The sequence below is a fragment of the Porites lutea genome, chromosome 5 (genome assembly GCF_958299795.1).
Source record: "Porites lutea chromosome 5, jaPorLute2.1, whole genome shotgun sequence".
In the NCBI taxonomy this organism is placed as follows: Eukaryota; Metazoa; Cnidaria; class Anthozoa; order Scleractinia; family Poritidae; genus Porites; species Porites lutea.
This window is the reverse complement of record NC_133205.1, coordinates 7,391,626-7,417,414: the sequence shown is the minus strand read 5'-3', so window position 1 is coordinate 7,417,414 and position 25,789 is coordinate 7,391,626. Positions and strand designations below refer to the sequence as shown.

Sequence of the window (25,789 nt, the reverse complement as noted above, 5' to 3'; positions counted from 1 at the left end):
TCGTGCGTAACTACTGCTACTTGTAGAGATATGCTGGTTTTAACTGTGATACCGTGGAAACTAAAATCTGAGTTGCTCAATAAGTAAAGTTTAATATAAATTAAATAAGATGAGTTTAATTTGTAAAGAATCTCTCGAAATTTCAATTCTTTGCGGTTTCTCAAAGATGATTCATGTAAATTCCCCACTCCAGAAACTATAATGGGAATGGGTGCAAGCTTTCGGCGCAACGATTTCTGGGATCGCTTGGGTGGACAAGGGTTACTTATGATTGGCTAATGGTTGCCTTGAATACCATCATCCAATTACAACTAACACCTGTCCAACCAAACCATCCCAGCAATCACTGCACCCAAATCTTGTGTCCATTAACCCTCGAGTTTCTGAAGCGGGAATTTGTAGTAACGTCGCGTTGAGGTTGTTCAGGGGGAGACCAACATAGCGGCTAAAGAGCGGTTAAAAAACATTTAAAATGTACAATAAAAGCAATTTATGATCGCTCAAAAGTTGGTAAACACTGACAACACTTTGTCCAGTACATTAAAAAATAGCCAAAGCACAAAGGATATTTACATGACAGTTTCCGTATGATACTAAAACTAGCGAATGATCCTATCAAACTGAAAATTTGTGAGCCATGTTTTCAGAAGAACTGCTGGTTTGCTGCAACCTGGATTGGGTCCTTGATATCTGAGTCCTTCCCTCCAAAATTTAGAGTACGAAGGCACGATGCGATAATTGTGCGTGGACCGTTCACCTGACCCTGCAGGATTCTTTGAATCGCAATTGATACTCAAGAACCTAAATACAGTAACATTATCTTGCATTATAGGTGACGCTATCTCCATTGTTCGTTATGAGGAGTCACCTTCCTGAACCAGTCCTAATGAACGTGTTCACGCCCCAATCCAATTCTCTCTCGTCTTCAGTCCACCAGCTGCAGGGCCGCGGTCAGGAGCAGCGCTTGTATGACTTGGTACCGAACTCCTGGCATCATCTTGCCTTTCAGTTTAGCGGATCAGCTAAGTGGTCAAGTCCCACCGTCCCACTCAACACCACGCTAATTGAACTAGCCAATAGGGTGGCAAAAGATAACACTGTAGACGAAGAAACACCGCTGACAGATAGTTGGCCGTACTGCAGGAATCATCAGTTGTTTGGGTAGGAAGAACGATGCAATGACGAGTTATCATTAATTTCGCCCTTTGAAACGTTGTGTGTTTTTATCTAGCTCACTCTCCTAATAAGTCGAGCCTGCTTAGACAGCTAGACTTCAAAAATGGGAGCGTTTCTTTTCTTTTTTTTTTTCGCGTGTGCGCGCCAAAAGGGGATCGTGGTCCCGGGCATTCCTAACGGAGACCGTTGAAATTGGGGATAAATATCGCGATGTGACACCATATTTGAAAAATGTCGAGCTATTCCGGAACGAGTGGGTTCACGAATTCTATCGCTTGAGAGCGTTGATTTCTTTGGAACAAGTGAATATTTCAGTGTCCAAACAAAGCAGAATCTTTATGAGCAAAACTTTAGCGAAACTTCGATGGTGAGGCTAAATGGTCGGGTGTTGTAAACTTTCATTGCATGCAAATGAGTCTTGTCATGAGTACGCTGTTTTTTTCGGCGATGATGATGCGCCATGTTCATCACGTTTTTGCTCTTTGGCTATGATGTAATTTCTCGCGAATTGAGGCCCTTGATTTTTGTGTATTTATACACGCGTACTCAATCAATTCAGAAACAAATAGTCGAATACTATATAAAAAGCAAATAGTCTGAAGAATACTCGACCGTCAATAAAGTAGGACGTGAAAAACTTTTAGCGAGGAAATCCTGTTTCGTGTAGAATGTCTAGAATTAATCTCCTCCCAATTTATTATCTAATTCCCAAGCAACAAGCTCGACGTAGCGCTTTTTTAAGAGCGTTCTTGTTTAAAAGTTTTCCCGCGCATCCCCTGCAGGATCTTCTCCCCCTTCACAAGAGCAGGGCACTACGGGTTTGGTCGCATGGTTACCAGTTCCCACGTGTTAATACTGAAAGGCTTAAGAAATGCTTTGTAAATAGATGTCTATTTGATTTTGGATAGATTGTCTTTCGTATTTTTCCATTCTTTGGTTTGGTATCTTTTGGACGTAATGAACTGTCCGTGATACAGTAGAGAGGTTTCTTTCTTATAAAGGTTTTCATTAGGAAAATTTCATTTGTTTGTGTTTTTTTTCCCTAAAGGCGCACAGACGTCGTTTTGGAGGAAAAATCGGAGTCCTCTTTAGTAAAGAACGTCTCCATTGCTGGTCAGGTGTCCAAGAACGAGCAGCAACCGGGAACAGAAGAGGTTACGCTACCTAAAGGTCAGGTTGACACGTACCGTATATTTAACAGGTTAATAGGAAAACATTGGGAAAAGAAGTCGTCTTCTTCTTGATGTCTCCATGAGACAGCATCATTACATGATGAAGGCAGATATTGTACTGTTTAGCTTGGTATCAGATCTCAATGTGGTAGGGTTGAGTTCGCTTCCCGGCCGGACACATACTGAAGGTTTTGAAATAAGTGAGGAGAATTTGCTGACTTTGCTCCCACATCTGCAAATGGTTGGGCTATTTATTATCTCGAATAAGGACAAAAACCTTTGGTAAACGTCTCACAACACGTCTACTAATCTGACTGCACTGGGTCGTAAAGGAACTTCTAGGGGCGGGGAAGGGGGGGGGGGGGCACCTCGCAAGGAACTTATGAATCCCGTTCTTTTCTCATGAGCAGGTCTTATCCGTTCCCAGTTAAGTTCGAAATGGCTTCCTTTAAGCTTTCTTTAGGAGAAAGGATTAGCACAGTCGGCTAGTGCAATGCCTTCTTCTGGGGAGCTCCCAAGTTCGATTCCCAGGTTTGACCTTAAATCCTTTTTTCGACTTCTCTCCTTTCCGTGTAGCTTGAAGTAGCTTTGAATACCCGTAAATCGGAGTACTAATGGAGGGGGGAGGGGGGGGGGGGGGGGGGAGACGGGTAGTTACATGAGCCTACCGTCAGCGTCAGGTTGGTTTGTCAGACGACTATTTCTAGCTAACGACGTAAAGTAAGGACTCTTTACCTTTACCTTTGGCTCTACGTATTTTTGTTTTCATTAGGGCTGTAATGCAGATAACAAATTGACTTTTTGGCCTCTTAGATTTCAACTCGTCTCCAGTCCCCCCTGTTGAGATACAGTGCCGTGTGATAAAACGGTGGCCTCATCTCAGTTCGCTGTTGGTCGAAGTTTTACCATGGTGTCTTCTGGTCAATAACACTGCGGTTCCCATGCTCGTCCGAGATCTGGAACGAAAGGTTACAGTCTTTGTATCTCCAGGTTCTGTGGTAGCACCGCACAGAATCACGGTATGGCCGCGATAGATCTACTGTTTTATTGTCTATTGTTCACTGGTCAGATCTTGTCAGATTGTTTTTGTTGTTTAAAAACATTTTTTTCGATTCTCTTTCTACAGGGTACAGTGCAGTTCGGAACATTTTTGGAAGCCAAATCTTCAGCTTGGTCCGAGGAAGTTCCTTTCCCAAGCGGTTCACCGAGCAACAGCCGAAAAGCAACGGCAAACGATACCGAAGACAGCCTCTCCGTTCCACTGGCGTTTTTGTTGGGTTCGGGTGATATTCGCGGAGCCCGATGGTCAATCACAAGTCGAACGTTTAGAGGAATTGAAGTCATATCAATTGGGCAGAGATTTCAAATTATCAATAATGTTGGAAGGCCGCTTGTTGTGCACCCTGTGTTAATATCTCCTGGCAAAAAGGTATTCTACTATTAACTAAATAAATAAATTATTTATTTATATTTATTGTAGATACGGGGTTTTGCGGTTGCTTAAAATTTTTCAGTTTCACGCAATCTGATTGGATAAAAAGTTTCGCGCCACTTTGACTTGCTCACCCGCATTTCCTTTGAATTAGCACCTGTTTGCTTTGAGTTTTCATTGGTTCCTGGGATTGCCTGAGTCTGCTGTGATTGGTCACGTTACTAAACTAAACAAATTGACCCCACCCCTAACCCCTCTAAATAATGAAGCGTCTGTATTTTGCTTAAAGACAATTTGCGCAATGACGTCAATTAACTACTACGACCAGAATCCTTCAGGGTTTTGCTTTCTTGTGCGAATTAGAGCTTTGGTTTTTTTAACTTCGCTGAAGTTACCAAATTTAAATATGAAAGAAAAACGAAAAGGATTCCGGTCGTAGTAGTAAAATGACACCATCGTGCAAATGGCCTCTTGTTTCAACCGTTTTGACTCCAACTGAGATTTTACGGTCACACGGTATAATTCTTAAACTATTTTACCCGCTTCTCTTCAGGTTTCACCACAAAGCTTTAACAGAGCTACTCTGGTTCATCTTTCTTGCGATCCTAAGACCGCGACTCCTGTTGAAACTTGGGATGTACCATCGTCAACCTCAGTTGTACTTGACGAAGAAGGCAACGCGTCCTTCAGCGGTCAGACCTCGCCTGTGTTATTCTTAGCCTTTCACGAACAAGGCCAACCCACAGATGCCAAGCCGAACAGCCTTTTATGGTCACGAGCTGTATCTGTCACACCGGAAGTGACCCGTCAATCTGTCGCGGTCTCCTTAAATGAACGCAGCACACTTCCGGTCGTCGTGACGTCACAGGTCGTTGATGGAATTGTGTACATCGTTGTTGCGTCGGATCCAGCACCTCGTTTGTTCCTTCAAAATGACTGTTCCTTCACCCTTCAGTTTGGTCAGGCAATCCCCCCGCAGAGTCCAAGTCACGTGAGTGAGTCTTCTGAGAAGATAGTGATTATGGAACAAATTCAAGGTCTTGGTGAGATTCCGGAAGTTGCAGCATTTAGCTCTACGTATTACGAACTTCCGATCATGCGCGAATGGTTTGCCACCTCTAGTGAGGTTCAACAGCTTCCTGAAATGCACATTCAAGCTCTTTACGACGTAAACGTGGCTGAAATATCGGAGAATGGTGCCGATAGCGAAGAACTTGCTAGTGAGGTGACGACCGAGGTCCCACAGGGTTGGAGTAAGAGTTTTGACTTGAATACTCCAGGGAAGTCCTTTGTCACGTTGCCGGGTCGGGGGCAAATTATGATAAATGTAACTCGCGAACGACTTTGTACGTGCTTAAAAATTCAGCCTTACGAAGGCAACAGTGCGGATTCAAGCAACAATCAGATCGTGTCGACACCTACATCGGTTATTAACGCAGACTTGTTCATTTGTCAGCTGAGTGTGACAGTTATTGACGAAATAACAAACTTCCGAATCCCTTACGAAGTTCTCCGATTGACTGCCGAAGGCGTAGCGGTAACGCATTCGGTGGGACGAATTTCAGAAGATAATGGTCGGATATGCCCTGAATGGATACTACGCATCGGAGCATTCCAGATTGACAATCAACTGCAAGATGACAATTTCGAGTTTCAAGTGATCCTTGTTCCAAGTAATTCTCCTCTGTCACCAAGGAAACCTTCATCAACAAGGCGACCCGCTCTTAGCAGCTCTGCAGTCAAACCGCTGACTTGTATCAAATGTGTGTATGAGCCTGGCACAAGTTCGAGTGGCGTGTTCTTGAGCTGTGTGGACATCTCTCTTGAACCACTTACTTTGTATATCGAGGACACATTCCTTTACCGACTTGGCAGCATGGCTTCGTCCTTTTTACCGCCCTCGCTGCTTCAGTCTAGCGAATCAGCTGAAAGCCAACACTTTAGTTGCTTTAAGGTGTTGGATGTCACGCATTCCAATATCCATCCATTCTTATTGGGCGAGTTGAAAATCACGCCCTTGACGGTGAATGTAACGTTACACGCCTCGGTAAAACTCTTTTTATCGGTAGACGATTCTCCATTGTCACTCGGTCATTTTCATTTGTCTCCAGTTTTCCTTCCCGCCTCAGCACTCATTCAGAAGCTTTCGTATCACTACTTGACCGCCGCGCTCTTCAAAGCCGGATGGTTATTGGGCTCTCTGGAGCTCCTTGGAAATCCCGCGGGATTAGTCCGTAGTTTCAGCCAGGGAGTGGCGGATTTCCTTTACTTCCCGTATGATGGGTTAACCCGAGGTCCTGGGGCATTCGTTTCAGGCATGTCCCGAGGTATGTCATCGTTTGTAAGGCATCTTTCTACAGGTGCATTGACTTCTATCACAAGTCTAGCTTCTAGCATGGCTCGTAATCTGGACCGACTTAGTATGGATGGAGAATATCTCAAGCTGCTGGAGGAGCAGAGATGTAGGAAGCCAAAGAAAGTCTTGACAGGTAAAATTGATGTATGCACTATTTCACGAAAGCTAACTGTATAATGGTCATAATGTTAGTTTTTAGGTTCCAGAGTTGCAACGCAGCAAAAAAATCAAACAGCCTAGTTTCTTAGATTTAAAATTGTCGCAGCCTGGTCAATTCGTTTCGTATGGGTGGCTTCGCTCGGTTACGTCACGAAATGTATTGACGGTGCGGGCCGGGGAGAATACCTTTTCCCAGGCCCGAATACCTTACTAAGCTAACCTCATTAAAACTTTTGGTACAGTGGTCACAATGTTAGTTGATAAGTTCCAAAGTTATTCGCTTTAAACTTCTAACTATGGAAACCAGTAAATTAGAGTTTATTGCTACACGAAAGCTGGGCAATAGTTTACACAAACGCGTAAGCCCGCCTATAATGCCCCGGTTGAGAAGACGTCAATATTTCATGCTTGCAATATCTACCAAAGATGAGTTCTCCCTTATCAAACAACGCAAAACATCTTCCCTTTCGTTTTAAACATTTGAAAGTTACCTAAAATTATGGAAAAAGTGCGCGCTTTGTTGTTTTTAAGTAACCAAATGCGTTCTCATGCAGGATTATCCCAAGGCCTGGGAGGATTCGGCCTCAGTCTTCTTGGCGCCGTCGCCGGTATCGTAGATCAGCCCATTCAGGGGATAAGGCGAGCCAGTGATGTGCGAGAGGCAGCCAGCGGTATTATTACCGGAGTGGGCAAAGGTCTTCTAGGCGTGGTTACTAAGCCTTTAGGGGGCGCCATGGAGCTTGTTTCTCAGACGGGTCAAGGGATACTCCAAGGAGCTGGACTGACTCAACTGCCAAGCCGTGTGTTCACACCTGGAGAAAGACTGCAGTTCTTCGCTAAAAACAGCCATTTAAAATACTTCTGGTACTGCTCTCAATTCTTGCGTAGTTCATTATATTTAAATCATATGATGTCTGTTGTCGTCTGCTCACGTTTGAAAGGGTCGAGAGCAAATGCTAACGACGATTTAGATGTTCTCAAGCATTTGAAATAAGAAATTAGTCAATCCTCTGAAAATCAGTTCTTTTTGCTGCAAACAGAACTCTAACGGAATTCGCCACTCTATAAAATACAGGGTGGGATTGTCTGTGTGGAAAAGCATTAGCAATGATTAACGTTGCCAGATGTTAAGACAACCATTGACCGGTCATTTCGCCCCATGTTTAGAAATCCAAGACACTCTTGGATTCTGGATTCCACGCTGTGGATTCCGGATTCCGGATTCCAGTACTGGATTCCGGATTCGTGTCATTGGAACTTGGATTCTGGATTCCAATCGTTTGCGGGATTTTGGATTCCTTAAGCTGTATTCCGGATTCCAAAGCCCAGGATTCCGGATTCCACAATCAAAAATTTCACCCATTCCGGATTCTACAAGCAAAAATTTTTCGGACTCCGGAATCCGGATTACCTTGCATGGGTTGAAGTCATTGCTTATATTGTCCACCCAAACGATCTCAGTAATCCTTGAACAGAATGCTTGTACCCATTATCCTTGTAGTTTATGGATTGGCGATAAAAGACCTTTTTGTCTTTATTATCAATCTTTTATCTTATGTGAATTGACCTTGTTCTGGAGTTAAAACGGGCTTTAAACCTGCTAACGAGACAAGAAGGTCTATTCGATAGTACAATGTATAGGACACTCGGATAATTTGCTTTTCCTTGAAAGCCAAATAACGTCATTAGAGAGTTTTAGATCCGAATTTACCGCGAACCTCTAACCGCTGGAAGTCACGTGACAAGTCTTTCGCGTCATGTTTGAGGTTTACGACGTGCGTTTTTAACGTGAGGAGGTAGGTTTTCACGTATGTCATGTACCTGAAAGTTTTTAGCTTATAATTCTTGTCTTATCGCACGTAATGATACAAAAATCTTGTGGAGCAAGTCTCTATCCACTAACAGAGGCACAAATTCGAGCGAAATGCTAAATTTGATAAATCCTATTGGATCTTGAATACAAGTGCCATTCATGGCTACTGATTCAAATGACGGCCGTAAATTTGCAAGAAGAACTAATGTAAGAATTTACAGCTCTTTGCTGCTACATAACCCAGCGTTACCGTAAATTTCTGTTATTTTCACTGATTGATATTTCTTCTATTTCTAAATGGAAAAATAAACCACAATACACTTCTTTAATCCACCGCCAATCTAAATCGAATTATATTTGAACGTCGAACCGCAAACGGGTAACCGCAAACCGCGGTTAGAGGTTCGCGATAAACTCGGATCTAAAACTCTATTGTCGATCAATGAAACTTGCCCTCCAAGAAATAAATAAGAAATAATGGACCATTTTACAGTTATAGACAGAAACGAGGCTAGAGTTGACCTTGTTTTGATTTAGTCCTTCCTGCCTTCTTCTTCACGTAAATCATGTTGTTTCTATGCTAAGTAGTATCTTTCAAACATAATCTTCATAAGAACATCAAAGGGTTTTGTATCAAGACAAGGTCAACCTCAGCCTCACATTTACTCGAATGCTAGGGTACGAAGCCCACCAAGTGGTCTATTTTGAAGGATACTTTTTTAATGCCAGACACTGTTCGTTTACAGGAAAATGCTTCATCATCAGAGAGATGTCGATCTGCTACTCCATTTGGACGTCACAGTTGTAACGTCATCTGGGCATGACTATGAAGGGACAATACTGCTGACAAGAGACACGCTCTTTATCGTGGGCTCAGCGGTTGACGCTATCCAACAAACCCTCTTCATCCGGGATGTTGACTTGCAAGAAAACGAGGAAGATAATAGAAGCGTGTCTATTGTGCACCAATCAGTGATCACTAAGGAAGGAGAGGAGGAGGATGACGGGGTGCATGACAGTGGTGATTCAGACCGCTTGAGACAGTTTCTTCGAGATGCGCGGGCTCAGGCGTTGGAGCAGTTGGCTTCCCAAGATGCATCTGAAGGGGATTTAACGTACGCCGGTCAAAAGTTTGTACTGCTTCTTGACCCCATGTTGCGGAGAACTCTGATGTTACAATTCCACTCGGCTAAGAGAAACTGTACTTTGGAATAGGACTTAGTACTTAGTTAAATTCAACTTCTTTTGAGCCTTAAATCGTTAAGAGTGTCAAGTTAAAATGTGAAATGCGATGAAATGATAACCACATAATTTGAGATTAGTTTCGTATTTGCCAGCAAACTTTCACAATTCGTTTGTCTTAAAAACATGAAATTAGCCAACTGTTAGTCTAGTAACAACGTACTGGAAGGTGCTGTGCGTGCAGGTCCGGTGCGACCTGGGTGTTATTTTACAATTAGATTTCTATCCATATAAGTACATTACATTGGAAATGTATGTGTATTTGGCTACCGAAGGGACATTCAAATGCAGATATATCTCAAATATCGCTATTTCAAAAGTTGCATAATAGATATTTGAAGTGTAATCAGATGCTTCTATTGTAATACAAGTTAGAAATTGACTTTGCATTCTTTGATCCAGGGATAAATTGTGAATTATTGGAATATTTAAAGCAATTATGTCTCCCGTGTTATTTAACATAAATGGTCAAACGGGAGGCATTATAATATTATTATATAAAGTATTTTTAGAGGTGAACAATGAAAGAATATAGCGGAAGAAACCATATAAAATGGAATTCATCATAATATTTTCATACAAAACATTCGTAGAAGTGAACAATAAACGAATATTGCGGAAGAATCTAAGTAAAAGTTCATTTATTAAAAAAGACGAAAATACCGTGTTTATCATTCAATATACCTGCCGTACAAATTAGCTATGTTCTAAACGAGGGAAACAGGTACGACTGATGATCGCAAGGACTATAGGGATCGTTTGGAGGGACAGCAAAACGCATGGTGGACAGCAGCAAGCCACCTGTTAACGACGCTCTCATGGCTATTGTGACGGAAGAATACATACCCGGTGCTCCAGGGTCTTTAGGAATTCTGTAATAGTGAAGATAAGTTGTATTTGCAGTTTGGAACACAGCACTTGAAGTGTCCCATTCGCCATTTGCACATCTCCCATAATAAACCTTGTTTGCCCTCCAAAATTTTGCATAGCCTTTGCTTTTAATTTCTCCTGGGTATCACAGTCCTACCAAGACAATGATGATGCAAAATGTTGGGGGAGCAAACAGGGTGTAAAATGGGAGATCTGCAAATGGGAACTGTTTGTTGAACTTCATGCTGTCCCCCTAAACGATCCAAAGAAGCTTTATGGTCGCAAATCGTACCCTGTGTTTTACTCGTTTAGTAAATGGCAAATTGTAACTGTGTTTCCTCAACAGTTACCCCTTCTCGACCATGCATATCTTAAAGTGAAATTGAATTGTCGAAACAGCGAACATCGAAAATGGAGTTTTCCCCGGCTCACTAATAGTAAACGCTCGAGAAAGTCGATGGGTATCAAAGCTACCCCTGTCTGGCAGTTTACAGAACACAGTATGTTTAGTACACTTGACTAAAGGGTTGTTTTACAAGACTTTTAATTGTACTTTCATGGAGAAAATGAGCGTATCTGCTGGACAGTTATTGGAAGACTTAAAAATGTGACTATCAACTTTTGGTAATATAGATACGTGCACTATGAGAAATAAAAGGTGGACAATTCGTGAGTGTAATCTTCTCGTTGCGTTCCAAAGAGGCCTCTGCCAGCGGGTGACTCGTTACGGTGATGAGAATGAGAACCAAAATCCAGCGAGAGAAATACACTATGTCGTCCTCACGCAGCGGCAGCTAGCCTGCGCCAAATGCCGTGTTTTGCTTCATGCCGAGAAGGCCTAATATGGCCGAAACAGCTGTTCACCTTGGCACTTATAGGCCAATATAGCTGTGCGCATGCGCGAGAAACTATTGTAAGGGGGGGGGGGGGGGTGTATCGTAGTTAATGAATGCTAAAGTTTCAGTTTTACTGTAACCTAAGTTAAGGTAAATGGATGCGCATTAATACTGACACTAAACAGTTGGTCCCGAGTGAAAGGTTTAAATTTGTTTTCGGGAAATTTTAAGCGGATAGAAAATTGGGATTCTGGAAAATAAACGGCACTAGTTTTTTTTTCAGAGAGATCAATCAAGGCATGAATAAAACAAATATAGAAGTCAACACGGCGCGAGTTAGAAAGCGCTGTTACCTTCTAAGAAACTTATGGAGGAAAACAGTGTCATCGTCAGGTGTTATGTCACCTAGAACCAGCCAATAAGAGCGCACGCTGTTGAAACAGTCGAATGGGATTATAACCTCCCCTCCGTTCCCCTGGCCTTCGGGAGATCGACTACTTGTTTGTTAATAAAATCTTGTCAGAGTTTCGGTGAGGAATTCAACTTTCCATACAGATCGTCTCTCTTGTGTTTCATGACAGGCATCTGTTGTTGAACTTTGTTCAAATAATCCAGGTCTATTTCTGCAACGCACACATCATTCCCCTCCCGGCACTGAGCAATCATGCAGCCCCATGGATCCACGACCTACAGTTGGATAACAACAAAAAACATCAAAAGACAATCTGAAGATGTGTTACTGTGACGGCTTGAGACGCAAAAATTGTATAGCGATACAATTACGTTTGCAATCTAATCCCATAGTTAATGCGAGGATCAAAAGCGAACTTCTCCTAAGCGATCACCCAAAATGCGAAGATTAAGTTTTCCATGGATTACACGGACTGTTACAGTGCGGGTATATCGGACAACTCTCAATAGATCTCTATACTTAGCCGCGGTTTACGGTTCTGAAATGCTATTCTAGGATACATGCTTGTCTGCATCGCCTGTTTTACTCTTACGTACTGTTTCAACAAACAAGCGTGTTTCTTACCATAGCATGGCCGTACGATCTTCGTTTGGTATTATGTTGTCCTGTTTGTGCTGCAGCTATCACATAACACTGGTTTTCTATGGCACGACTTCTTAATAAAACCTGGAAACAAATATTTTGAAATAAAAAGAATACCATTATCTAAAACTCTTTTTTGGGTCTGCTCATTTTGTCATGAACTTTTCATGCTCGCTAACGTCTTAATCGTTTCGCTCACGAAACGAAACGAACATAACACATACATGTATAAACCTGGTTCTTTCAGCCATGATACGTAAAAGTCCGATACACGTGTGTATAACTCGTTCTTTACGGCACTGATAAGGTTAAAGAAATTGGGGAACTGACCTAGCACGTTAGCGAAACGACTTAAGACGCTTGCTAAACGAGTCGTAGTACGAAACGACACTAAATCCTCTGAACAAGCACACACCTGTATCTACAAAATGCTATGTTCACAAGTAAAACAAACCTCCCAATGTGCTGATCCAGTAATCTGTGTAAATGCCGATGGGTAAGTAAGTATGTGGGCTCCCTGTTGTGCTAAGATGGTGGACAACTCTGGGAAACGAACATCGTAGCACTTTACAAATCACATTAAGAAAGTCAAGGATGCGACAATAAATAAAGAAAAAGTGTTTTCCCCAAGTAAGGGAATCCAAGGGAGTCTTCGATTCCGGATTCCACGCCATGGATTCGGGATTCTCTGTCAGTGGAACTTGGATTCCGGGTACCAATTATTTTTGGGGGGATTCCGGATTCTTTGAGCTGTATGTCGGATTCCAAAGCCCAGGATTCCGCATTCCACTAGTAAAAATTTCCAGATTCCAGATTCCACAAGCAAAAATTTCTCGGATTTCAGAATCCGGATTCCCTTACATGGAGCAAAATGTTACACTCTGAAAACCAGCACAATTCTTGAAAAGCCCCTTCACGGATACCCTGTGTTGCAGCCAGACCTGTCACTTGAGACCTAGATATGATTGACACTCGCAACATTGCTGACTATGACATTCACTGTTAGTAAAACCTCCACATAATGGCCACATCTTAAGGCCCCTATTGTTCAAATGTTAGATACTGCAATCAATCAGATAAATCACTGTTCAGCAGATAAGTGTTAGGGAAGCCAATTGCAATATTCACTGGGTAGAGATTTATCCGGTGAATAGCTTTTTCCACCTTATGAACAACTGGGGCCTGGATGGCAACAGCTGGCATGTGGGGGTCACATCATACCCCTAACTCTACAAAATGCAGACTAAATTGTGTCCTGGCATAGTGGGTGTTGTATTATGTGTCCTCTCTGATGAAAGGGCCCAGGGAGATGGGGTACTCAAAAAAGTTTTATATGGGGGACTCCACTGCGAGATCCAACTTACTCTTTCATATACTATTTTTGACAGAAAATGTACCCCTTTTGTCTACCGTGCAACCTCGTTGTAATAAAGGGCCAAGGGGCTGGAATAATCTGTTCGCTACAACACGGCTTCGTTAAATTGAGGTTGTTTTCCATATATTTTACTACTACTGGGACACATAATATTATTTGTTATACTGAGGACTTCATTAAGATACAGTATAGAGCTTTGTTATATCCAGGTTCCACCATACCTTCTATTGACAATTGGTACCCTTTTCACATACGTAGTTAAGAACTTTGATCCCATTAAAATACTATAAATGCAATGTCTTAAAAATGTGAATAATCACAAAATCAGAACTGGGTTACAACGTTTTCTTGACTTTTTCAAAGCCATAATATGCATCTGTTAGCCCTTTTAGGCTTTTTAAGACTGAAATGCCAGACTTCTCTACCCTTTCACATACGTTAACAAGTGAAATCCCTACCCTTTCATATACCTGGAACCTGAAAAAGGTACCCCTTTTGGGCGGAGCCTCCCCATATAGGCCATTACAGGGAGTACCCCTGCCCCCAGGGGAAGGGCTTAGCCCACTGAAAGAAGTTTCAATAGAGACAGAGATGCATCTACAGTTGAACTAAAGATTTTTTCAACTGGGACATTCCCATTTTTCCATCACACATGGCCCACTGTGCACGTGCATAACAAGATGGAAGCTGTATAGTTTTTGCAATTCATTAAAGTTGAAGAAAATCTCACATGAACAATAATAATTATTCTATAGTGGTGATAAGGCCTTATGCTAGTTGACGAGTTGTATGACACAAAGCACATTTTTCTCATAGTCAATGGTTATTTTATGCCCCCATGACCCAGCAAGGATACAATAGCAAGTCCAACATTTCCCACAGGAGTAGGGACAGGAGGAACTATCTGGTCACCAGGAATAGTACCATCACTCTCTTTGAGCTGAGGCCCATCCTTAACATCAATATCAAACAAGTGAATCTTGCGGTAAACAGCTGCTATGGAACCATGATCATCAACCAACACATGCGAATTGTGCACTCGTTTATCATCCGCAGGGCCCTGTATGTATTGACATTAATAACAAAGTTTTGGACATAATCATATATATACACATTGCCTTAGAAATGTGGAGGAGAAAGTAGATCTACTGAACTATCAAATTGTTTGATCCCACGGCCGGATTTACCAATTAGGGGCACTGCCCCCATTTGACTGGAGTCATTGTCGCTTTTCATTAATTAGACTCTCTTAAATTATAAAAGTTTCTTCCAGAGTCTTAACTAGGATTCTTTAGTCAGTAATAATATGAACTTTAGTTTTTAAGTAAGGAGTGTGGAGGGATCTATCAAAGGCTTCACAGCCCCCCTGCTTATGATTGTTCTGGATCTGCCTCTTTTCTAAAACAAAAAACTCTACATAACCCCAACTTTCTCCATGTTCATGTATTTACCAAGTAGAGGAGTACGCATATTGTTATCCTGTACTGCTGAACTAGATAAAACAGTTCTTAGATCAGGCTAAGTTAGGTGAAGGTAGAAACCCACAGGAGCCAAAGGCTTAAACAGCCAGAGCTTATCCTGGTTTCATTACCATGAAGCATGCCTACAATTGGCAACAAAATTGTTGAGACATTGTACTTAAATAGGGTGACTTCGGAGAACAAAAGAATCCGCACCCCTCCCCTGTCCCCTCCATTTAAAGTTGGGGTGTTTGTTGTTTTCTACAGGTAGCTAGAACAAGGGCCTAACATTGTACAGAGGGGATGGGGGAGGAAAGCTATATTTCCTCCTTTTGAAGTTCATAAAATGTAAAAAAGCCTTCTTTTGGGTGAAGTGTCTCAACTCATTTTGTCGCCGACTGTAGGAGTATTTCTACTCCCCCCTGGATGGGATGCTAGTCCATTGCAGTGTTACCCCCCAGCAATACATGTATGTCATACACCTGAGGGAAGGGAGGCAAAGTGGAGTAGAGTTCCTGTCTAAGGAAACAATACGACGGGCGGGGCTTGAACCCCGCACCTCCAGATCCAGAGTTTGTGGAGTTAAATGCTTTGCAATGCATGTCTCCATGGCTAAGTTCGGCTAGCTTCTAAATTAAAAGCTAATAAATATAAAAGGGGGTTTGCCCATTATCTTGAGCTCATCAACTATCCTATCCTTGAAATCTCCATGGAGACCAAAGGAATGTGGGAATGTGTGAAAAAAAACCCAAGTTAATGTTACATAGGACTCTGCTCCTTATGATGGTTTTTCGATCGGCTTTGGGTTCATCCCTTCATCCCCCACCCCCCCCCCCCCCCCTTAACAATGTTGTGGGCAAAACAAAATTCAAAATTGCTTGGGGTGGGAGGGGAGGGGTTGCTAGTTTGCCTTATCTCACTGGAAAGGTTCCAACACTTTTGACCTCCATTGTACTAAGACTAAGAGGACAAAGAACAAATTAAGGGAAACCTTTTCATGATATCCTCCCAGAGACAGCCACACTCCGAGTTCCTTAGCTAAGTCACGCATGCCTTGCATTCTTGTACTTTCCAATGGAGCAGCCATGGAAAGTGTTTGTTCACGGTTTTCACCTACATAGTCAAAGCATTCAGGGAGAAAAACAACCTGCAAAGGATGATGTATGATATATGTTTTTCATGATCCTGATATTGTCCCTATTAAGGATTACCTTAAAATCACCCAATATCCACCCAAATAATGATAATAATAATAATAGTATGATGATGATGATGATGATGATGATGACAATGACAATGACGATGATGATGATGATGATGATGATCTCACAAGCAGTGCTGAATTAAAAGAGCTATAAAATAAATTAAAGCTGTTTTTAAATAGGTTTAACATAATGTAATCTGTTGTGAACCTTGGAAAATGGTGGCTGATGGCATGTAAAGAAATAACATCCCTCTCAAAATACTCTAGTGAGATGGATAGTGGGGGGAGGGGAGGGTAAGGTGCGTGTCACTAGTGCAAAAGCACCAAAAGAAAAACCAAGAGTCATGTATGCAAAAGTTGGCATTTTATGCCTCTTTCGTGCAGATGGCCTCAACGTTCGCGAGCAAAAAGATGGGATTGCCTTTTTTTAAGGAAATGGAGGGGTGGGGGGGGGGGGGGGGGGGCGCATGGGTGACTGCAAAGGTTGAATTATGGGTCTAAGAATTGAATACAAAATGGCCTTCCTCATGTGCGAACATAGGAATCTAACCTTAGCTCCTCTTGACTTAGCTTTCCGCACAAGATCCTCACAAATCCCCAGATTTCGATCCACGTCGTTGGTTGAGTTCATCTGACAAACTGCCACGAGAGCAGGAGCTTTAGAAGGGCTTTCCATATTCGATTGACAAACTCCCCTTGTTGCAGAAAATTCTCGACGACACAACAAGATGATGAAGCTACAGTTTCTTTTTAGAGGTCTTCCACGTGAACTGCAATTTCTTATTGCATCCAAGGCAACGAATACTGGTCTGGCCGCTCTTAAAAGCATCGATTTACAAAACTAACTTTCGTAATCCACATCTTCCTGGAGAGATTCGGAAAGGATGGCATCTTGAGTCGGTTATATGACGTAACATTGGTTTCCGCGTTTACAGCTGCAGACTTGCAGGCTCGTTGTCTTAAGAATCACTGCAATCAATCGGATCTCGGATCATCGAAAATTAAGATTGGACTTGTTCGTTTATTGGGCCAAAATGACAGGAGGCAACACTCTAAATCGTCCAAAAACGGTACGTGTACATCTTCAAACAGTTCTTGTTTGGTACGATGCATTTGATTGGCAATTAACGTGGATAACAATGAAATGTATTCTCAGTTGTGTCGCTGTGAGTTGGCAACGCACGTGTTTCTGAATTTATTGCAAATTTTGCATTTATATATACACCCCCTGGGAGATTAGGGCAACTCAAAGTAGCCGTGGAGCGGGGGAGGGGGGGATGTTAAAGGTCGAGTTGACCGATGCATTATGAAACTGTCAATGAACAGAAACACGTGCCAGTCGACTTCTACTTTTCGCTCGACTGGTAAATGACGCCCGTTAGACAGGCTGCAGAAACACGTGCGTTGCCAACGGTTGTATATATAAATGCAAAATTTGCAATAAATTCACACTGTAGTTATAAGAAAACTTTAGCCATAAAGTCACTTTGTATATTCTACATCTCCCAGGCCAAAATTAAAGTGGTGTTGAGATGCTCTACCGAAGGAAGTGAGTGTCCATTAAATGACCCTACCCCTGAAGGTTAGGTGTATAACTAATATGGAAGTAAGACCCTCCCATATGGTGTCAAATTCTTCACCGTCACAGTTGTAAAATTCCTGCCCTCCCCCACCCCTGTCCACTTCAATAAGAAAATTGCAGGGATGAACTTGTAAGGGGAGGTGGGGAGTGGGGGGAAGGCATGTTGAAGTCACCATTGCATAATTATAAAATAGCTAAGATAGTATGCGCACTCTGATTGGCCAAGAGGAGTGTTTGCATGAGAGTATGTAAACATGGTTGTGGCGTCAAGATGTTTTGCTTTTTGCGCGCTAATCATGCAAGCACAAAGTTGAAAAAGTTTTCAAGTTCAAAACACGACAAGTTTACTTTATTTACCCATTTCTTCGTTGGCTGAAACTTGGAAAATCGTTACAAAGAAGGTGTGTCAATTTTTTTTCGCTTAAGCTGACATTTTAAGGGAGAAAAATCCTTATTTTGGAAAGCATCTTTTTGCAAAACAAGAACTGATTACGCATGCAAGACTTTGTGTATAAGACTTTGTAACTGGTAAGAATTTCTCAGGACTGTAACAAAGAGTTTGCGTTTTTTCCTGTGTTTGCATAACCTGATATAAACACGAGGGGGGTTGGGAGAATTCGAGACAGTTATGCAAACCCGAGACGAAGTCAAGGTTTTGCATAACTGTCGAGAATTCTCCTAATCTCTCAAGTTTATATCAGGCTATGCAAGACGGAAAACGTTTTCTATTGCTTAAATGTTCCATTAATGTTCCTTCTAACTTGAAAGAAATTGCACTTAGCTAAAACTAAGTATGTGTGGAATTTTTTTATAAATGACAGGCTCTTCAGAAAAACCTCAACAAGCTTTCAAGAGTTCGAAAAGCTCAGAAAAAGAAGCAGCAACAGAAGAGTAAAGGATTAAAACAGGGGTAAGCAAGGAGAGATGTAACCTGTGATCGAATGCACCGTATTTCTGGTTGTTACTTACCTCTGCAGAACTTTTTGGTGGAGACCAGCAACAGCTGGAATTCTATGGGAGACCCCTTATCCACTGCATCTTCTTTCTCTCAGACCAAAGCAAAATGAATACCCAGTTTGCAGCTTTAAAAGCTCAAATTTATCCTTTCTGTAAAAGAACACACCTTTGTTATGCAGTAAAACTTTGAAAAAGCCCTTCACAGCCACTATTTTCTCTTTCACTATCGTTGATTGCACATATGAAAAATTAGAATTGTAGGGGATTTATTGACTGTGTATGTAAAATTCCTCGGAAAGAAAAAAGAAAAAAATGTCGGCAGACAGGCTATTAACTTTCACATGCAACAATGTATACGCCTCATCATAAAGAATTATGTCTCAATACCCTAATTATACAGTAAAGTACCATGTGAAGTATGTAGTGTATATAAGATGGTAGATAGTCAACAAATCACCAAGAGGGCCTAATTTCATTGTCAATGGCTGCTTTTCCAATCAATTTCTGAAACTGGAATTGCAGTCTTCTTAAAGTATAATTAATATTTTTTCTTATATTAAACTTGATTTCTTGTTTCAGCAATAACCAAAAAAGTGTTTCACTGTCTGCCAAGAAGAAAAGGCTGATTATGAAACAGATCAAGAAGCAACAAAGGGAGGAAAATGCAATGGAAGGTAAAGAAAAAAAGGGAAAAAATGAACTCACAAAATAGCCCCCTCCAAAAAAAGCTATATTGTCATCAGATCATTGAATTGTTTGCTTAAGTTTTATCATGTATAAATTTAAAAAAGAAAAGTTATTGATTATTGTCTGAAGTAAAACTCATCGCGTATCGTACAGTATAAATGTTATTAGTGGTGCAGATGATGTAGAGCCAAGCTTTTTAGGATCTTATGATGAAACACCAAATTAAATCAAGCATTTGATATAGTTTTTGAATCGTGTAACGTTATTCTTTAGTGAAATTTAAAGTAAAAAATAGCGTAATCAGAAAAATTACATTGTAAACTTTTTCTCAATCCTATCAGTTGTCTCAGAGCAAGCCAACAAGAAATCACAAGAGAAATCAGCTAAAGCAACTGAGAAAATGGACACCAGCTGAACCTAGACCTACAGTGGCATTCCTGTGGGAACTGCATTAGGTATCCTGTGAACAGAGCATCTGCAACTTCTGGAGTCAAAGAAATTGCCTTGTCACCGACTCCAACCAGAGCGTCTTCTGAAGCAAAGAGAACTCACTAAATTAAGAGTTGTTGACTTGTTATTTGTGCTCACTGCAACAACTTGCTTGTTGGACACTGTTGTTTGGTTATTCACCAGTGGGCCAACAGATTGCCCACGAACACAGACGTACTTCATATTTAACTGTTACACTTGAACAATGGCATAATAAAAAATAGCTAAATTTTGAAGAAATGGCAGTGCGTACAGTATACCACCTCCTCTCTCGAAAGCTTGCTCTTTTGGCCAAGGAAGCTTGTGTGTGCTAAGTGTTTCGAAAAACACATACAAATTCTAATGTGGTTAACAAAATAAGTTCAGTTAGGTTGGTGATAGAGCTGACTGAGCTAGATCCAATGCGCCAGAATGGTCCCATGGTCTTGTGAACAAATGAACACTAGGATTAGATCCCCCCCCCCCCCCCCCCCCCCATTAATGGATAGTAGGGTGTCTCACTAGTACTCTCAATCAACGTTTTGTCAGGGTTATATATGTCTTTATCATCGTGACTTGTATTCCGACCTGAGGAAAGCGATCATCAAACGAAACAGAAATAATGGCTACACTTGCAAACTGCACTTGTTATAGTTTTATCAAATTTGAACCCATACTGGGCCAACTGGGCATAATCATTTCCCACATCTACAGGCACTCGAAATTAGATCCCTTGCCGCGACGGAACAGGGGCATAGTCTCGCAGAACCCAGACAGACAGAGCTTACTTGCAGGCTCAGACGGTAGCAATTTTTCGTGGGATAAAACGGTTTCCAAGAATGGATCGGGTGGAGTTAACCAGAAAAGTCATTTATTAAAGAGTTTATCCAACACTATTTTACGCAGATTGCAAATCAAACAGACCTTTATTGAACAAATTACCGTCTTTAAACAAAAAAATAGAATTGCAGCTCTGTATTTACACTTTGTAGAACTTCTTACGTAATTACATCGTAGCATTCAAAGGTGCTAAAGTGCACGACCGCGCACGCCAGACAGTGTTTGCACTTTCAGAGTTCAACTGGTACCTAGGAGGCATAAATTTTGGCTATCGGGCACGAGGACACTGATGAACCGAAAACTAAAAACAAAACTCTCAATACAGTCTGTAAAGAACAGGTAACCATACAAATACACAGTTAACTATCGAAGAACATTAATTGACCCCGATATACAAAGACAGTGCGAAGTGAAAAAAAAAAAAGGCCACGTCAAAAGAAGAATAAACCGTAGAAGGTTCTACTTTTGATTCATCTATCAATAACACTTGGGAAAACAAAATAACACATAATCCTCTTCAGTGTTTGCTCGAAAGTTGGCCAAGGACACGATAGCGCGCGCCGTCAAAGTGAATAAATATGAAATGATTTTCTATATTTTCAGTGCCGTCGCATATTTTTTCGCTGAGAAACGATATGACACCTAAGCTACAGGCGATAGTTGCTTATTGTTCTTAGCTATGTAAAAGACACAATTTAAGTTTAAGCAGAAAGGCCAGACGAGAAGCCAAGTTTATAACGTAAAGATGATCCCAAAAGAACGATGGTTGCGCACAGGGTGGGCGTGTTAACCTTCGGTATTTTGCATGAATTCAAATACGCCACTTACTGGCTCCAAAATTCCTGGGTTTCAAAATGAGCCCAAAGGCGAAACCTTACTTTTGAAAATGAGTTTTATTAGCACGAGAATAAAAAATTATTTTCATATCAAAAGCTTCGCACTTAACCTCGGTTTAAAGTAAGGGCTTGAGTTAACTCGGAAATGGCCTATAGACCCCTTCACGGTTGTGAGGGCATGCTGGGTAATCAGGACAAGTTTGTATGGGAATACAAAGTCAAGTAATTCTTCCCAATTGAATATATTTGTCAATTTCTCTTTGCAAACTTTAACTAATGAACTTAAAGAAACTATACACTAAAAGTGGAGAGCACAGCAGTCCTTTGTCGCTTTTTAGAAATTTGATTACGTTCATACATTGTGTAATTTTTGTGTTGTTGGATTACGAAAAAGTATGGAAGAACTCAGGTTTTCTAAAAAGCAACGAAGGACTGCTATGCACTCCAGATTTAGTGTGTAGTTTCATTAAGTTCATTTGTTACATTTTTCAAAGGGAAAGTTTTAAATATATTCAATTAGTAAGAATTAGTTGAATTTGTATTCCCAAACAAACTTTTGATTTTCCCACCATCTTGTCCTGATTACCCATCATGCCGTTACAACCGTGAAGGTGTCTATTGCAGCTTATCATTTAGAAGCTATTTCAATAGGCCATTTCCAAGTTCAAAACCTCACGCTTTCAAAACGAGGCTAAGTGCAAAACCATTCAAATGAAAATGACTTTCATTTGCACAATTTTTATGACAATAGCTTCGTAGTTAGCCTCGCTTTGAAACAGAGACTTGGCGCAATTGTAAACGCGATTGATGAAAATTTTCTAATTATAAAAAAAGGACAACTGGAGACACCGCTAGCTCCCGTACGCATCCACTCTCGCCTCGCGCCTCATTTGGACAGCATTCAGGACCATCACAGTTTCAGAAAGCAGCGATTCAAAAATGGCGTCCGCCACTTGGAATTTCACCGCAAGTTCATCGTCGTCATAATCAATCCATAAAGGCTCATCTTCACGGAGCTCCTGTATCAAGATGGCATCGACGAAATCCTTCTTGCCCGCCTTAAGAGGCGTTTTGCGGCGAACTCGGTCCAAGGAAGGTCTGGCATCGCCCAAACCAATCAAATTCAACACTTGTTGCTCTACAACAGGGAGGTAGTCTTTTTCACGTACAAGCGGATTTAAGCCGCGATGGAGACGGCGTTTTCGCCGTCGCTTGGCTTTCATCCAAGGGGGGAGGCTTGGAGGAACTTCCTCGGATAATAGTTCTTTTAATATATTTCCGCTCAAATCGAATACAAGGCGTCGGTAGACTCGTTTACTGTTCGATTCCAGATCATCATCGGCTTTGTCTTCTCCGATGATTTCCGAAGGTGGCGAACCAGTGCCTATCGGTAACCCTCGTCTCTTTCGGTCGAAGAATACCGATAACGATGAAGCAACCACAGGGGAGACTTCACTCGGGTGATGAGGGACGGAAAACAGGAAGGACGCTGCTCTGGAACGCAAACGAATCTCCTCTTCATCTTCTTCCTCCGCGGGAAACTCGATCATTTCATTTGTATGTACCTTGAATTCTAAGCGGTCATTTTCATCCTCTTCTAACGTTTCCTCGCGTGAACTATCAAGGTGCTCGTGTAGCCGCCTCAGTTGATCTAGTTTGTCTGTCAATTCTTTTTCATCGATAAATGCTCTTCTCTCTTCTGTCGGACTCCCGGGCGGGGTCGCTGTATCCTCCAAGTACTTGGACACTCCGTCAGGAAACCGTTGCACGGCCATAAAGCGGTTATTTCTAGGAGACGAAAGAGGACTTTCTTCCTCTGAGTGGGGTTCATCCTCTGTTGCTACGCCCTTTTGAGTTGAGACCGAAATCGTGCTTTTACCTTTATGCGACTCCGGAAACTTAGCTTGTTTTGCCTTCAAAATAGCGATCATTTGCGAAGCTGCCTCCTTTAGCAATGTATCAGAGAATTTATTTACCAACGATTCATTTTGTTCTCGTTGAATCTGCTTCTCGTCCACCTGGTCTTGCTGAGGTTTGTCAACATGAGACGGAAACAAATCCTCTCCTGCCTTTGACTTAAGTATCAATTCGTCTTGCTCTCTCGACCTAAAGTCCAATCCAGAAACAGGTTCCTCTCCTTCTGACAGCGAAATTATGTCAGCTTCAGACACTTCATCTTCGGCTGACCATCGAAAAAAGTCTCTGTCGTCTTTAAACGAAGCTCTATCATTCTGCTCTTTCTTTTCACCTACATCTCCGTGCGTTTTCGTAACATCTTCGGCAACTTGTCGGCGCTTTTCAAACATGTGGGTCACGCAGTTCACAGATTCGGCCAACAACATGGCAGATAAGCCCTCAGCGATCCTGTCCGCAGTTTGTTCTGCGGAAAGTACGTCTGGTAGCTCAGGCGCTCCAGGAACATCAGAATGAACGACAGGTAACACTGAGGTTTCATTGTTCTCGATTCTCTGAAGGTCATTTTTGTCAAAAAACAGGCTACTATCCTCCTTGTCAGTAACCTCGTAAGCGTCATCGTGAGTTTCGCCGAGTTCTTCAACTACACTCTCTTCGTCAGTGGCTTGTTCTAATGTTAGACTTGGCACTTTGGGGACCTTCTGGTCTTCAGATACTTGTGGCTTACCCCGCTCAAGCTTTCCGTGAGAGAGCGTCTTCTTGTCGCCAGCACTTGACTCGGAATGCGACTTCTCTTGCGCGGGGTAACTAAAATCTTCAACTTTTGCTTGACTCCGCAAGCTATCATCACGCTCTTCAAAATCTGGGGTATAAGAGGCATCTGGTTTTAAGTTATCAGATTTTCCATCGTCTGTTTCATCCAAAGCAGAAGGTTCAAAATCCGCGCTATAGGAAGGGTACTGGTCCTCATTCACTTCCGGTCTCAGAAAGACTTTTTCTTTTTCTTGCGAATGTTCAGTCTCCTGAGTCGTAGTTCTATTGTTACCAAACACAGACGTCGTTCTTTCAGTTGAAGGAAGTTCTTCTTCAATTTCAGAATTTTCATCCTTGACACTCACAACGTCCTCATGAGCATCAGAAATATATCTTGTCCTTTCAAAATCTTTTGATTCGTCTCTTTTCTGGGAGCTTTCGCGTTCATCTCTTATGCTATCCTCTGTTTCGCTGCTTTGCACCCTCTCCTCAATGCTAATGTGTTCGCTGATGTCGTCCTCGGTCCTGTCTCCTTCATCTTGGACACTTTCAAAGGAAGAACTATACACTTGCCTAGAGCTTCGCGACTTCTCATCCATCAAGGGTGATTTTGAATGTCGGGAAGACTTTGAGGCATCAGAAACAGTCCTTTTTCTCTCGCCAGCAAGACTCGACTGTTCTGAGATATCGTTCTTTGTTTTCTTAGGTATAGATTTCCGGCTACTATCTCCTATGGAAGATTCAGAACGAGATGACTTCGTCCTTATTTCGCTTCCCTCGCTAACGGATAAATCTTCAGCAGTCTTTATTGAACTCTTCGCATCGCTATCAGAAACTCTTCCACGACTAACAGAGAACAATTTACTAGAACCTTGAGAAATATTCTCCAAACGAGATGCTTTAGACGTAGTTCGCGCCACGCTATCTTCGCTTATGGACAGATCATCGGCGGTTTTCGCCTCGTCCTCAATTTCCGCCTCCTCCGAAGCTTGCTGTTCCCGCAACGAGCCCTTGTTTTCATCCTCCAAAGTTTGCCGAAGCTTCCGAGAGATCTGCTCGTCAGCTTTTCGAGTTTTTGCTGTGGATTCCAAGTCTATATTTTTACTTATCGAAGTCTCACTTTTCCCAAAAGATTTTGCCTCCTGAATGGAGGAGGACAAGTCCTTATCTTTGTCTTTCAAACTCGGAACTTCTGAAATTGTTCGCTCGCTTCGACCACTGGTGTCCATCTCCGTTGCGGATGAACCTTTCTCCCTTGCCAGTTCACTCCTGGCTGATACAGTTAAAAGTTTCTCGGAAGGAGATATTTTACGTCTGCTGCCTGCATCTGAGGTACGAGAGAGGCTGTATCTGATTTCCCGTGAAGGAGTTGTATCACTCGTGTCACTCTTTGAATTCTGTTGGTCTACCGAGCCAGTCTCTGGTCTCTTGGAGTCTGTTTGAGGTCTGTTAAGCTCCGCCTTGGTCCTCGAGATCACCATTTCCACAGCCTAACAAAGACAGTAACAACAACAAATGAGCAATACCGTAATCCTCGGTAGGAAAGCCTCGACATAAGATGCAACGCTCGTTCTGAACTGCTATTTCTGACTAAAACGAAGGG

At 42.0% G+C, this 25,789-nt stretch overlaps 4 protein-coding genes across 6 annotated transcripts in view; 2 read left to right on the top strand and 2 right to left on the bottom strand.

Moving 5' to 3' along the window:
• Positions 1 to 10,171, top strand: part of LOC140936373 (intermembrane lipid transfer protein VPS13B-like) — a 39,744-nt gene extending 29,573 nt beyond the window's left edge. Inside the window, exons 31-37 of the mRNA XM_073385839.1 lie at positions 833 to 1,161; positions 2,225 to 2,346; positions 3,162 to 3,367; positions 3,475 to 3,777; positions 4,334 to 6,269; positions 6,850 to 7,159; positions 8,855 to 10,171. Coding sequence (XP_073241940.1) covers positions 833 to 1,161; positions 2,225 to 2,346; positions 3,162 to 3,367; positions 3,475 to 3,777; positions 4,334 to 6,269; positions 6,850 to 7,159; positions 8,855 to 9,323 — 3,675 coding nt within the window. The 3' untranslated portion in view covers positions 9,324 to 10,171. The remainder of the gene's footprint in view (positions 1 to 832; positions 1,162 to 2,224; positions 2,347 to 3,161; positions 3,368 to 3,474; positions 3,778 to 4,333; positions 6,270 to 6,849; positions 7,160 to 8,854) is intronic.
• Positions 10,172 to 10,716: 545 nt separating this feature from the next.
• On the bottom strand, positions 10,717 to 17,001 carry LOC140937085 (deaminated glutathione amidase-like). Its single transcript, XM_073386620.1, has 6 exons — positions 16,700 to 17,001; positions 15,937 to 16,092; positions 14,342 to 14,545; positions 12,565 to 12,675; positions 12,093 to 12,194; positions 10,717 to 11,743 (listed from the first exon to the last, which is right to left on the bottom strand). The coding sequence occupies exons 1-6, from the start codon at positions 16,976 to 16,978 to the stop codon at positions 11,576 to 11,578; spliced, it is 1,020 nt and encodes a 339-aa protein (XP_073242721.1). The 5' UTR covers positions 16,979 to 17,001; the 3' UTR covers positions 10,717 to 11,575.
• A 126-nt stretch (positions 17,002 to 17,127) lies between these two features.
• Positions 17,128 to 20,177, top strand: LOC140938572 (uncharacterized). Its single transcript, XM_073388063.1, has 4 exons — positions 17,128 to 17,219; positions 18,553 to 18,641; positions 19,268 to 19,362; positions 19,717 to 20,177. The coding sequence occupies exons 1-4, from the start codon at positions 17,184 to 17,186 to the stop codon at positions 19,788 to 19,790; spliced, it is 294 nt and encodes a 97-aa protein (XP_073244164.1). The 5' UTR covers positions 17,128 to 17,183; the 3' UTR covers positions 19,791 to 20,177.
• A 562-nt stretch (positions 20,178 to 20,739) lies between these two features.
• The window catches only part of LOC140937084 (centrosome-associated protein 350-like), a 54,787-nt gene continuing 49,737 nt past the window's right edge, over positions 20,740 to 25,789 (bottom strand). For all 3 annotated transcript variants that reach the window (XM_073386617.1, XM_073386619.1, XM_073386618.1), the window contains one exon: positions 20,740 to 25,676. In XM_073386617.1, the coding sequence (XP_073242718.1) occupies positions 22,371 to 25,676 (3,306 nt within the window). In that variant the 3' untranslated portion in view covers positions 20,740 to 22,370. The remainder of the gene's footprint in view (positions 25,677 to 25,789) is intronic.